The following is a 13,686-nucleotide window of genomic DNA, read 5'->3' on the forward strand; positions in this document are numbered from 1 at the left end:
TGGTTCACAGAGATCAAAAGATGATTGACAAGCATATAAAAGGGGGCTAGACAGACTGGCATTCAATGGAGTGTCACTCTAACAGAAAGTCAGAAGATTCATCCCAAGAATATGGGTGCAGTGAAGGGATAAACCTTAGAAGACCAAGGTGAATCTGAGGTAAGTATTGGAATCTAAGGACATAAAAATTAATTTAACTTAATTTTTGAACCTTTTATTTTTCATTTTATTGAAACCTCATGTCATTTTATGTTCTCTTCCTATATTGATAGACATTATACCCCTCTTACAAATCAAAGCTGTAAAACTATATTAAAGAGATGATGGGAAAGTATTACATATTACAATTACACAATTACAATTTCAAAGCAGGATGGCACTAGCATCTTTGGCAGAATTGTAGGAAAGAAAATGTATCATTGTACCTTCTCTTGAATCTTACCTTGGGAGAGAAAAATATAGCTCTTAGCAATACAAGTCTCCCCATCTATGAAGTCTGGGGAAGAATATGTTCTTCACAAATTCACACAAGACAAAGATGCTAAAGTATAATAGGAATACTGATTGTTGAGGTATTAGTTTTATTCAAGGTAAAAATTATAAACCTCCTGATAATCTATTAAAAAATATATGTAATCAGTTTGTTAGGTTTTAAGTGGAGACTTTCTTTGGGTAAAGTAGGATTATTGGGAATCACAATGGACATAAATGTTAATTTACCTGGAATATTAGTTTATAATCTTTGAAGAGATCTATATTTAGAAGATCACTTTTAAGATGAGATGGAAAAATTAAGACATCATAGCAATGCTGGTCCACAGCGAAGACTTTACCGCCCACGTGCGACACGCATTTCACTCTGTTGTAGCCTTTTTTCCTCAAACTATGATAAACTTCTTCAGGGCTGCAAATATACAACATCAGGTTGTGACACAAACAGATACATTAAAAATGTACTTAACATTGGCATCTTTTCCTACAGTAAAAAATTACCACTGCATATACTGCAGCTAATGGAACTTATAATTTTAGGCAACAATAAGTTAAAAGACAGAGACAGAAAAGCTAACATATTTATGTGGTTATCCTTGGAAATTTGGTGATAAGATTCTGAACTAAACTATGATTCTCCAATTACTCCCCTGGATGTGCCCCATCTATTAAAAAGGTAATATTTCTTATCACATTATTTTAAAAGGTTAGCAACTTGAAATATGAATAAAGAATTTAATTAAACTTTACCTGATTTTACAAGTATTTATCCAAGCATAAAGTGGCAAAGTGGAGGCCCTGAGTTCCTGGTTCCTAACTGTTTCTGGAAGAATGTGGTAAATTGAAAGGGCATCATGTTTGATTCGACATCTTGCCAATGCTGCAGCCAATTTTGTCTTAAAACTAGAGACAGAAAACCCATTTTTGGTGATTATTGCCTTGAAGACAAGACTGTCAATTTTCTACTAGAAACATTAACAACTTATATTCCAGATTCTAACAAGTCCTGTCATAATTCTATTTCAAATTTCCATAGTCTAAAATGCAAATCTGCCGTCTGTGAAAACAGAAACCAACAGGCGTCCTTCCTCTTCTCAGTTGTTGCTGCCCCGGTACAGCTGTGGATCCCCTCAGACACTGGTATCGATTGCGGGCAGAGAGACAAATCTGATGCAGTGAGAGAGGCGCAGAATTTATAGTCAGGCAAATCTGAAGATAAGTGCAGGTTCTGTCACTTACTAGCTGTGTGACCTCAAGATGGCAACCTTAGTGTTGAAAAGACTAAGGAACTTGCATGAATCTGTACCAAGCCCTTCCCAGTTTTGATTATCCCCATGCCCCAAAGTTCCAAACGACAGAAAAAAACCCCAAGAATTGGTTAGTATGACCATGAAGACCCCAGCATTTTTCTCAATCTCATAGACCCAACTATACAAATGCATCCCCATTGTACAAATAGCCAGAGCTTTCTTTTTATATGTTAATAGTAGTTACGTAATTCCTAAGCTTAAATCTTCATCCCACAATTTCTCAGGGCTGTAACTGACAGAGGCTAGGACTGTGTCACATCTCTAACCTTCCAGAGTACTTCAGCCAAACCGCACTATCCTAATGCAAGGAGTAGTAGACGCAAATGGTTAAAGCATGTGCTCTGGAATCAGACCTCCTGAAACGGTTTCTGGCTACTCCCCTTTCCAGCTCTATGACATTAGACAGGTTCCTTTCACTTGCCTGTGCCTCCATTTGCCCATGTGTAATAATAAGTGTTGGTAACAGTATCTACCGCATAAGGTAGTTATATAAAGAGCTTCTTATAAGAATGACTGAATGTAGACTTAATCAAAATCACAACCCATAAATAAATGCAAATTCACAGAAGTTTAAGGTTAAAAAAAGAGTAATTGATACATATTAAGTGCTCAATAAATGTTAATCCATTAATATTATTCCATTACCTGAGTCCTCTGGTCTCAGCCTTCAATAATTTAAATGAAACTGCTTGAATGTCCCATAACAATATAAAATTGCCAACTTTTCAAATCATTCATTAGGTAAAAATCTTCCTGCAAGATTGTGGTTGTTGTTATGTGCTTTTCATTAAGGTTCAACAGCATAATAATAAAAGCCCTAACAACAGTAGCACTTAATATTTATTGACCATTTACTATATTCTAAATCTAATCTAAGCATTTTACATGCATTAATTTAATTGGTTAACCTTTTTATTAGTATCTACATAGTAGGTTTCTGTTAATATTTAGAGTAAAAAGAAAACAAAATTAAAACATATTTGTTCTTAACTAAGTAAAAAATTCTTTTTTTCAATTTGTCAAAGCAGTAGATTCTGATCTACCATTAGAATTCTCATTTGATATGTTAGATTTTTCAAAAAGAACTATAAACAAAGCTAAGAAAATAAATAATAGCTATTTCAAATGAAGTTTAATTTATGTATATACAAAAATTATTAGTAATTTTTCATGATTTTCCAAATATAAGTTGGATCTTACAGTTCAAGCTTTCAAAAACAACTTGATTTTAAACAGAATATTTAACCTGTTGAAGACTGTCTTTAAAGGACCTTAGAAAACTTAAGAACTTTTATTTTTTTCTCTATAAATTTTAACATTCATCTATATATTATACTTTATAGAGTTCTGCCAATGAAAATACTAATAATGATTCATATAAAACATCCTTTTCACTTTTACAATTACCTGTTTAGAAGGTTCTCTACTTCTTGAACTTCTGCTATGGACTCTTCATTATCAGAAAGGAGACGAGCTTGAAATTTTCTATCTTGGAAATCATACAGCATCACAATAATTAGACTGTTCAAGTGGTCTGGCTACAAAGGGGAAACATGCAAGGAAAGTGTATAAACAATATCTAATAGCAATATTTTCCATTCCATTATTTTTCACAGGAGAGCAGGAATATAACTATTTTTACATAGTCTGGTTGGACCAGAATATAAAGACTTCAAAATTTTAAAAAAGTTTAGTAAAAAATAAATCTTTTCACAGAAGACAATTTTTGATATATTCATCAAAATAAAAGGATTAGGGTCAGTATTAGAAGCACTACAAGTGGAAAAGAGGTAAGTAAATACTTTGAAGAGGTGTCAGCATTCAGCAAACTAGTTATGACTTAAACCTGAAGGCTTTTTAGTACTTTCTAAATAACAATCATAGACATGGATAATTATATAAAAGCCGTTCACTTACTATTGTAGTACTTGGAATGATATAGCTATCTATTAATATAGTTTCCAAAATATCTTGATCTGCAAGATAAGGAAAATGTCTGTTACTGAATATACCAAAGCTGAAAATGAAAACTTTGGAATCAAAATACACTTCATACAATGTTATAATATCTAAAACATATCATGATTTTTGATAAAGATTTAAATTACAATGACGTGATGAAATATTTTCGATCTTTATTAGGCTGGACCCCAATGGCCCAGGCACCACGTGGAACCCTAGCCAAAGGTGCATTATCTGAGTAGTCAAAGTAGTAATACAGAAATTCCAGCCTTTAGCTATGTCTTTCAAAAGGTATTAAAGAAGATCTCATTCATAATGTCTTATCTTTTTATGTATTGCTGCATGCAATTTGCTAATATTTGATTTATGACCTTCTCTGTTTAGGTCCATAAGGAATGGTTTCTAACTTCTTGTGATATTCTTGTCAATATTGGTATCAGGGTTATGCTGGCCTTATGAGTGGGAAGATTTCCTTCTTCCTCTGTTCTTTTGAAGAGTTTATGTTAAGTTGGTATTATTTCTTGAATAGTTGGTAGAACTCACTCATCAAGACATTGGTAAAATGTGAGAAGGTCTAAGCCCCAAATTACAATTAGCCATGTGAAGATCTATGAGGAGAGTATTCCAGGCAGAGAGACGATGGCAAAGTACTGAGTGGGATCAAGTGATCCCACTGGGAGAGATATATTCCAGTTCCTTCTTCCCACATATCTAACCTCCGCAGGGCACCAGTGTTCCTTTTGTTCTAACTACTTAAACCACATATACCTCTTGTAACAAATACTCTGTAAGTTGAACAGAAAGCTAGGCTAGCTTCAACTCAATGTTTACGGGGAACCTACTATCTGCACAGTACATACTGTATTTCAGTTTTCATTTTGGGGATGGGAATGGGAAAAAGAAGCAACTAACTTGGGAACACAATTTTCAGAGGAAATCCTTTGGGAATCATTATGCATATCACCATTTCACATGTAAGAAAAATGAAGTTTAGTTTCACATCCTTAATACTCGCAAAATAGTTCCTATCTACGTCATAGTTTCTCAGCTTGAGTCCCAATTTTTGTCATAGAAAATATAGTCATCAAAAGAATGAAGGGCTTCTACGGTAGCAGACCTGCATAGGGTATAGAACTTTGAGCAATGGAGGTGCTGCTGGACTCCTAAGAAATGGGAGAGGCGGAATGAACAAAAGAAGACAACACAATTTTGCTGACATTGCATTTCCCCCCACTAGGGCTCCTGTCAAAACTGGTATGTCTTTGGGCTGCCTTTGATATCGTGCAGAATGTATTGCCTTTGTATATCTACAATTTACGTAACATTCTCACATAGTAATGTCCACATTAATAGCTGTATATTTTAGATAGTGCTTTCTATACTACACATTGTTCTAAGTGCTTTCCACATATTCAACTTTCACAACAGCCCTATGAACTAGGTACCATTGTTAATTCATTTCATAGACTAGCAAAAGAGACACAGAGTGGTTAAGATGTTCACAGTAATACAGCAAGTGACAGATCAGGGACTCAAACCCAATCCTGCGCATCAAAGTGCACGTTCTTCACCACAACATCACGCCGCCTTTTCTCATCTTCCTCTTATGACCAACCAAAGTGGCCAAATAAAACACACTGATAATGCCTGATTTGGGTAATCAGGACTTACTTGAAAATTGCAAACCTTGCCTATCCTATTTCAGCACATTAATTCCAATTATCCCTGCCTCCCACTAAATAAAGCCTCTTCTCTTTAATCTGTTGAAGGAAACTCTTAATCCCCACTCCTCCTGTGTTCAGAATGGAAGTTGTTCCCTAGACACATGCCGGACGCTCTCCCTATCCCTTGTTCACCACTCTTTAGAAAAGAAAAATTGAATGTTTGATTGGTGAAATTGGAAGAAGGAACTGGAATATATCTCTCCCACTCTTCCATCCCTATCTCCGTCCCTCTTTTCCTCTCCCCATGCACTCTGCCCCTGTCCCAGCTTGTCTGCAGAAGGTGTGCACGAATTACAGGCTGCTCTTTACACATGCTATACCTTTCATGAGCTGGGGTGGAGGGGTCTCTGCACTTCTTCAGCTGTGCCGTGGATAAATGGGAAGCCTCTAATTCAGGAGTAAAATATTTTAAATATATTTTATTGACCATGCTATCACATATAGTTGTCCCATTTCCCCATCTTCACTTCCCTCCTACCTTCACATCCCCCCCTTTAGTTCGCGCCCATGGGTCGTACCTTATAAGTTTTTTGGCTTCTACCTTTCTCATACTATTCTTAGCCTCCCCCTTTCTATTTTCTACCTACCATCTATGCTACTTATTTTCTGTACCTTTTCCCCCTCTCCCTCCTGTCCCATTGATAACCCTCCATGTGATCTCCATTTCTGTGGTTCTGTTCTTGTTCTAGTTGTTTGCTTCATTTGCTTTTGTTTTTGTTTTAGGTATGGTTGTTAATAATTGTGAGTTTGCTGTCATTTTACTGTTCATATTTTTATTTTCTTTTTCTTAAATAAATCCCTTTAACATTTCATATAATAAAGGCTTGGTGATGCTGAACTCCTTTAACTTGACCTTATCTGAGAAGCACTTTATCTGCCCTTCCATTCTAAATGAAAGCTTTGCTGGGTAGAGCAATCTTGGTTGTAGGTCCTTGCCTTTCATGACTTGGAATACTTCTTTCCAGCCCCTTCTTGCCTGTAAAGTCTCTTTTGAGAAATCAACTGACAGTCTGATGGGAACTCCTTTGTAAGTAACTGCCCCTTTTCTCTTGCTGCTTCTAGGATTCTCTCCTTCATTTCGATCTTGGATAATATAATTATGATGTGCCTTGGTATGTTCCCCCTTGGGTCCACCTTCTTTGGGACTCTCTGAGCTTCCTGGACTTCCTGGAAGTCTATTTCCTTTGCCAGATTGAAGGAGTTCTCCTTCATTATTTGTTAAAATAAGTTTTCAATTTGTTGCTCTTCATTTTCCCCTTCTGGTACCCCTATAATTCAGAGGTTGGAACATTTAAAGATGTCCTGGAGGTTCCTAAGCCTCCCCTTATTTTTTTTTGAATTCTTGTTTCTTCATTCTTTTCTGGTTGGATGTTTCTTTCTTCCTTCTGGTCTTCTCCATTGATTTGAGTCCTGGTTTCCTTCCCATCACTGTTGGTTCCCTGTGTATTTCCCTTCATTTCACTTAGTATAGCCTTCATTTGTTCATCTAATTTGTGACCAAATTCAACCAATTCTGTGAACATCTTGATTGCCAGTGTTTTGAACTGTGCATCTAATAGGTTGGCTCTCTCTTTGTTGCTTAATTATATTTTTTCTGGAGCTTTGATCTGCTCTTTTGTTTGGGCCATTTCTTTTTGTCTTGACGTGCCTGTTATGTAGTAAGGGGTGGAGCCTTAGGTGTTCACCAGGGCAGGGCAACACATGTTGCTGTGTTGTGATGCTGTCTGTGGGGACAGAGTCTGAAAGGGAACAATGCCACTTGCTCAGCTCTCTGCCAGCTTTCAGTTACTTCCCCTGCTTCCCATAAGCAAATTGGGCCCTTCTGGTGCTGATTCCTGTGTGGGTGGGTCTCTCCAAGGAGTTCTGTAAGGCTGGGAGTTTCTCCTGCGGCCTCAACCCCCACAGGTGTTTTCAATCAGTGGCTTGAGGCTTTATTTCCTGGCACTGGGGCCCTGGGTTGTGCCGTCCATCCTGCTCCCCAGTTGTTTCTCCAGGTTTGTTTATGCACAAATGTGGGATTGCCCAACCTGCAATCCGCCACCTTGCTGCCCGCCCACTGCTGCCTAGCCAGCCAGCTGCAGCCTTGTATGCCCCATTCCACAATCCGCCACCTAGCTGGGTGCGCCAGCCATCACCTTGCCAAGAGTCCTCTCTGCCCCCTCTGCCTGCCTGGCTCCGCCCCTCCTACGGGTCTGGATGAATGTGTCTTCTTTAACTCCTTGGTTGTCGGACTTCCATACACTTCAGTTTTCTGTCAGTTCTGGTTGTTTTTTGTTTTTAAATTGCCGTTGTCCTTCTTTTGGTTGTGCGAGGAGGCACACTGTGTCTACCTACGCCTCCATCTTGGCTGGAAGTCCTCAGGAGTAAAATATTTGCAAGCCACTTGACTAGAGATCTAAAGCCATATCCATCAAATATCTCTTTCCTCTCTCTCAGTTGGTTCCAGAGTGAAGCGTAAAGGAAGAGTGCTATTTATTGGACCCCCTAAAACTCATAGTCCATCTAGTTATTCCTCCCATTCTGGAAAAAAAGATAGAAGATGTTTCTTCTTTTGACTCTCCCCTAGGTTCTCCCCCTCTGTTTTTATCATGTACATAGTTTCTTTCATACGGGGGACCTCTAAAATCTTCACTTCAAGAATGTCAAGCCCCCTATAATTATAAAATATAGGTAGATGGGTTTTTACCTGTATGGAAGGAGGAAAAACTACAAAATTAAGTCTCTGAGGCAAAATGAGAAAGAAGAGCCACTAATGTTTTTGAAATAATATTTAGGAGCAGTACATACACGTTAAAGCTGATATCACCAAATAGAAAATCATTATATAGTTAAAATAAATAATGTGGAACCATAAAAAAAACAGGATTGGGTATGGGGTTGATATTCTACCACCCTTTCAACCAAATGAAACACTTCCTTTCTTTGTTGTTCTTGCTGCTTGATTACTCAGCCACATCATTTAATCTCTTCCTGAGCTTCCCTCAGTTTTTTCATCTGGAAAATGAGATATTTCATCTCAAAGGACTGGTATATCAAATGATATAAATTGTTTTGTGAATTACAAAAAGCTATGCAAATATAATGTATTATTATTGTCATTCAAGAGAATTGCTTTAACCTGTTAGGTAACAAACCAGAGAGTTTAAGAGGTCATTGATCTAGAATCAGATCATTTTTGAGTCACTATGCAATCAAGAATAAACTCAGCAGGCCTGGGTGGCCAAACCCTGCACATTCCAAAGAATGGTTTGGCCCTTGACTGGCTCCTGAAAGATAACCTCTACAAGCCCTCGGAACATCTTGCCTGATAAAAGTGTCTTTTTTACCTGGGTCCTTGGGCAACACAGTATGAGCTTGACTTTTGGAAAAGAAGAGATCGAGAAAAGTCAGCAACAGGGTATTCCGTGTCTACATGCCTGACCCTCAATAAAAACCCCAGACAGCAAGGCTTAGGCGAGCTTCCCTGGTTGCCAACACTACATTAGCTTTGTCATACATTGTTGCTAGGAGCATTAAGACTGTCCACAAGACTGCACTGGGAAGGAAAAATACTAAGCTTAAACGGGGTCTCTCCTGGGCTCTGCCCTATGTACCTTTTTTCTGCTGCAGATTTTAATCTCTAACCTTTCGTGTTAATAAACTATAACCATGAATATAACAGCTTAGCTGAGTTCTATGAATCCTTCTAGTGAAATCACTGACCCTGGGGTTGGACTTGGGACCCCAACTAACAACTACCAATTCTCAAACCATACATTAAGCATTTACAGAGTTTTTCACTGACAGGTTAGATGATGCTGAAATGACCATGTTAATGCCACAGCCAGTTCCTGGTACTGAAAATTTACCAACTACTCTATACTTAGAAAGGCTGGAAGAAGAATTAAGCCACCAATAGGATCAACAATTCCAGAGACATATCTTTCCTCAAGTTCTCTTTCTTTCTTTAAAAAATATTTTTAAGAAATCACTTTCCAGATTTCCTTTTAAAATATTTAGTATTCTATTCCTTGAAACAGCCAAAGATTCTTTGAAAAAACACATTAGCTGCCAGTACTCTATTTCTGTGACAGAAGTCAAAGTTAATAGGTATAAGCTACTCTTCATTACCTGCTTTAGCAGAAAAGTGATCTTGGGGCTATTTAGTAAAGCAGAAGTAGTGATTATCTTCATTTCAAAAAACATACTGACCCCTTTAAACCTTTAATAGGTTAACCAGCCCCAGCTGGTATGGTTCAGTGGCTTGAGTGCCAGCCTGCATAGCAAAAAAGGTCACTGGTTTGATTCCCAGTCAGGGATATGCCTGGGTTGCCAGGCAGGTGCTCAGTAGGGGGTACTCAAGAGGCAACCACACATGGATGTTTCTTTCCTCCTCTTCCTCCCTCTCCCCTCTCTAAAAATAAATAAATCAAAACTTTTTTAAAAGGTTAATCAGATAAATACACTCTGTTTTGATAGAGCTTATACACAATGAAGAACATCATCAAAGGAGCAAACAATAAAACTGGAAAACATAAAACTAACTAAAGGAATATACTTAACATTGCTATAATTAAGCGAATTTCTTGACATTTTATTCCTCTCCTATACTTCCTCAAAATTTAAAAAAACGGTAAGATGATCTGATTACCTTTTCATAAATTCACCAGAAAAGGGACCATTTACCCAGTCTCTCTTCAGCTTATACATTAATCTTTTTAGCTTTCCTGCTCCTATAAAACCTTAGGAAAGAAATCCTAAGTTTTTTTTCCTGTACTGGGATTCCCTGAATCTATGCCATATAAACCAAATAGGAGCTTACAAAATAACATGAGAAAGTATTGATGATGCAGAAGATAAATGGGAAATGGCAAGAGCCTCCAATATTTTAAAGCAAAATATTAGGCTCTTATCTTGGAAACCCACTGGATTTAGGAGTTCTGGGTTTATTCCACTTGAACATTCAGAAATTATTCAGATAATAATTTGAGCAATATATTATTATTATAAGAAGAAAATAATAACCAAGCTATCCTACCAACTAAATAACCAAAGCCATCCTTCTGAGAATACGAACTTATTTTTAAAAATGAACCTTTCAAGCAAAAGCAGGTGTGTAAAGGCCTATGACAATAATTTATCTGAATGGAATTTTGTGAGTCAATACAAAATATCAAATAGTAACAACACCTTTTCATGAACTAAAGATCAAGAGAAAGAAAAGGACAATCAATGACACATGTCACCATAGCAGGACCATTTAATTTGTGCAGAATTTTATATAAGACAATTTCAGGCTTTTAGTACTGATTTCTAAGGTAAGACTCAATATTCAATGAAGAAAATAAATGGTCTACAATAGAATTTTGGCATTAACATTAAATACCCACTAATCAACATAGATGCCCAGTCTTCACTTGATTCTTGCAAGGAGAGATGTCAACATGTTCATTTGACTCACTGGTTAGTCTTTAAGATTAAATTGGAGGAGGAAAAATGGTTAAGACAGATTTTAAAAGAAAAAATCACAAGCAAGAGAAAAGAAAATGAAAACTAAAGGCAAGTTGCCTCTTAACATCAAACAAATTTTTCTCTGTGTTGACAAATTCCTGGCTTCAGATTTTTAACTACATCATCTCGGCAACTGAAAATATATAATCATGTCTAAGAAATTAATGAGACATTTTAACTCCACTGAACAATTGTTAACTACCCATGTGTGAGGATGTGCAAGGCCCAGGAAGGATTAATATATTAAAAACATATACACAAATGAGGTTGTCTCTTTCAAGTTGTCTCTTTAGGAAGCCATATGGTTATCATTTCAACCATGCTGCTAATACTCCATACATTTCTGGAACTCCTTTTAATAATTATATTCAGTCAGTTTACAAGCCAATATAAACTTCATAGTTTATATTATAATATACAGTACTATATTAAAGTTCACAGCTAGCACAAAAAACAAATGTCTCCAGGCCCTTTGACTGCTTGCTCTCCTGTGAACACTATTTCGTTCTGTCCTGGGATCAGCTCTGCACTCAGAAGTTAATAATCACCATCGAGGGAGTCTGAAACACGGCATCTCACACCCTGAGGAAAATTAGAAAAGCAGAATTCTACAAAAGTGTGGAGGAATAAATTCACAACCTCCCCAAATTAAAGCTATTGACTATGAATGGGATCATCTTAATTGGGGTTGGTTTAATTTTGATACTCATTTTTAATATATATTGCACCTTCTCATTCCAACCCTGTACCTCTCCCACCTTCTTACTGGTCTTTAGTTTATATTTGTGAGCGTTCATACACTAAAATACAACATGTAAACCCAGAATGAAAAGAATTCCCAAGGAAAGGCGATCTGTACTTCGGTGCCTCAATGGACTGTTCTTTTTCCTGCTCATGGAAATGTTTCCTTGCTCAGTGTAATGACTGATTCACATCTACTTAAGGATAGGTCAGCATGCTAGGCAAAATCTACACCGAAAACCAGTTTTGGCCTGAAAGAGCTTGTTTTACTGGACCTCGCCTAATTCCTTGACATTTGAAACTGACCGAAGATAATCATACACATAAAAACCCAAACGTGCCGTGCCTGACCGGGCTGCACGCCACAAATTCTCTGTTTTCTCATAGTGATGACCTTGAGGCCGCTGCTACTCACACTTCAGGGCACTGAAAGCCAGCTCGTAGGATGAGCGCTGAAAGGATTCATCCTCAGACTCGAACAAGGCCAGCAGGGGTTTATTCCCGTACTTTATTAAGACTTTCTCTGGTGACTTTTCGATTCGAATACCCTGAAAAACGTTCGCTGCCATAATGTAAACGGGGTCCGGATAACCAGCTTTTTCGGGAACACCGCCAGAGTTTTTTTCGCCGGATGCTTCGTCATCTGACAATGACAGGCAAGCGAGTTGGGAGATTTCCTCGACATCGTTTTCATTCGAATACCGCAGTTCACTCAACTGTAACATGTTTGCCCCCTGACTGTCGTCGATTACAACTCAGGTGTTCCAGGAAATGGTTTTTCTTCTACCTTAAGCATCATCTCTGTGGACAGAATAAGGTTATCTCAGTAAATTACTCTCTCTGCAGGACCACGCTGGATGCCCCACTCTGTTGTGGCTTAAAGACTAACAGGTGGCGTTTGCTGGCTGCCCTGAGCATCCTGTACTTCGAGCCGAACAAAGACCCAAGAAACCTCCACACACTCAAAGGGAAGACGGATGGCGACTGCTGGGGAATCTCCCCCGCTCCCACGTGACAGGCGACTTCTCCCCAGACACAGCTCCCCAAAGAGCTGCGTCTACGGCCCCACGGACACCCCTTGCTCTTGCTCCCGCGAATCCTCCTTTACCCCAGAGGGCGGATGTTTCCCGGGGCTGTGGGGACGGAGATGCAGCACTGCGGACACCGAAGGCCGGTGTATGGAACAGGGCCCTCGGGAGCCCCGGGACCGCGGAGCGGCAAGTGAGGCCAGCGATGGCCGTTTAGTTCTCCCACCGGGTTCAGGGCAGGGGGCCGGGGCCTCCGGGGTTTCCGGAAAGAGAACGCGCCGCAGCGCGCAGTCACCATCCCGGGCGCGGCAGCTAAGCGACCTGGAATGCTAAGCCTCAGGACCCCCGGACTCAGGCCGAGGAAGGTACGCCTCCTCCGCCTTCAGTCTTCCGCCAGCCTAGGACCCAGGTCTCCATAGCAACCGAAAGCAAGCCACTAGGGGTGGGAGGAGCGGCCGCCGCAGGGCAGATCCCGCGGGATTTGGCCGGTGCAGCCCGGACATCCGAGAGTTACTCTTACTGCACCGGACAGCTGTGTCAGCCGCCCCCCCCCCCCCTCCCCCCCCCCCCCGAGGTCGAAGGCCCCTTGCTCGGATCTGAGAGGCCTCGACTTCCCCCAATCGAAAGTGGTCCGTGTTTCCCGACACACCCGGTTAGGTCTCTTAGAAAGCCAGAATTTTGTGTTGCTAACAACACCCAGTTTAGCGGGTTTGGCAGAGGCGCAGGAAATGATAATACAGATGAGTATACAACTACTGAAGAAAGGGGAAAAAAAGAGAGCCTTACTTTAATCCATGTTTTTAACAACAGTAGGTAATACGTTAGACGGAATTTTCCAGGGTAAGTTAAAGATCTTTGCCAATTTAACACGCATTCCTCCATTCCAGACGTTGCCTGCAAAGAAAGGCGTTGCTGAAACGGACCTACAAAAACATCAAA

At 39.2% G+C, this 13,686-nt stretch overlaps 1 protein-coding gene across 2 annotated transcripts in view; it reads right to left on the reverse strand.

Annotated features, from left to right (window-relative positions):
- The window catches only part of NSUN7 (NOP2/Sun RNA methyltransferase family member 7), a 37,299-nt gene extending 24,855 nt beyond the window's left edge, over nucleotides 1-12,444 (reverse strand). Inside the window, exons 1-5 of one of the 2 annotated variants that reach the window (XM_037138061.2) lie at nucleotides 12,135-12,444; nucleotides 3,720-3,778; nucleotides 3,210-3,340; nucleotides 1,243-1,395; nucleotides 721-904 (exon numbers count right to left, since the gene is read on the reverse strand). In XM_037138061.2, coding sequence (XP_036993956.2) covers nucleotides 721-904; nucleotides 1,243-1,395; nucleotides 3,210-3,340; nucleotides 3,720-3,778; nucleotides 12,135-12,444 — 837 coding nt within the window. The remainder of the gene's footprint in view (nucleotides 1-720; nucleotides 905-1,242; nucleotides 1,396-3,209; nucleotides 3,341-3,719; nucleotides 3,779-12,134) is intronic. The other variant, XM_053672311.1, reaches the window with a different exon arrangement.
- Nucleotides 12,445-13,686: the final 1,242 nt, after the last annotated feature.

The sequence above is a fragment of the Artibeus jamaicensis genome, unplaced genomic scaffold (genome assembly GCF_021234435.1).
Source record: "Artibeus jamaicensis isolate MK-2021 breed Jamaican fruit bat unplaced genomic scaffold, CSHL_Jam_final contig_76, whole genome shotgun sequence".
NCBI lineage: Eukaryota > Metazoa > Chordata > Mammalia > Chiroptera > Phyllostomidae > Artibeus > Artibeus jamaicensis.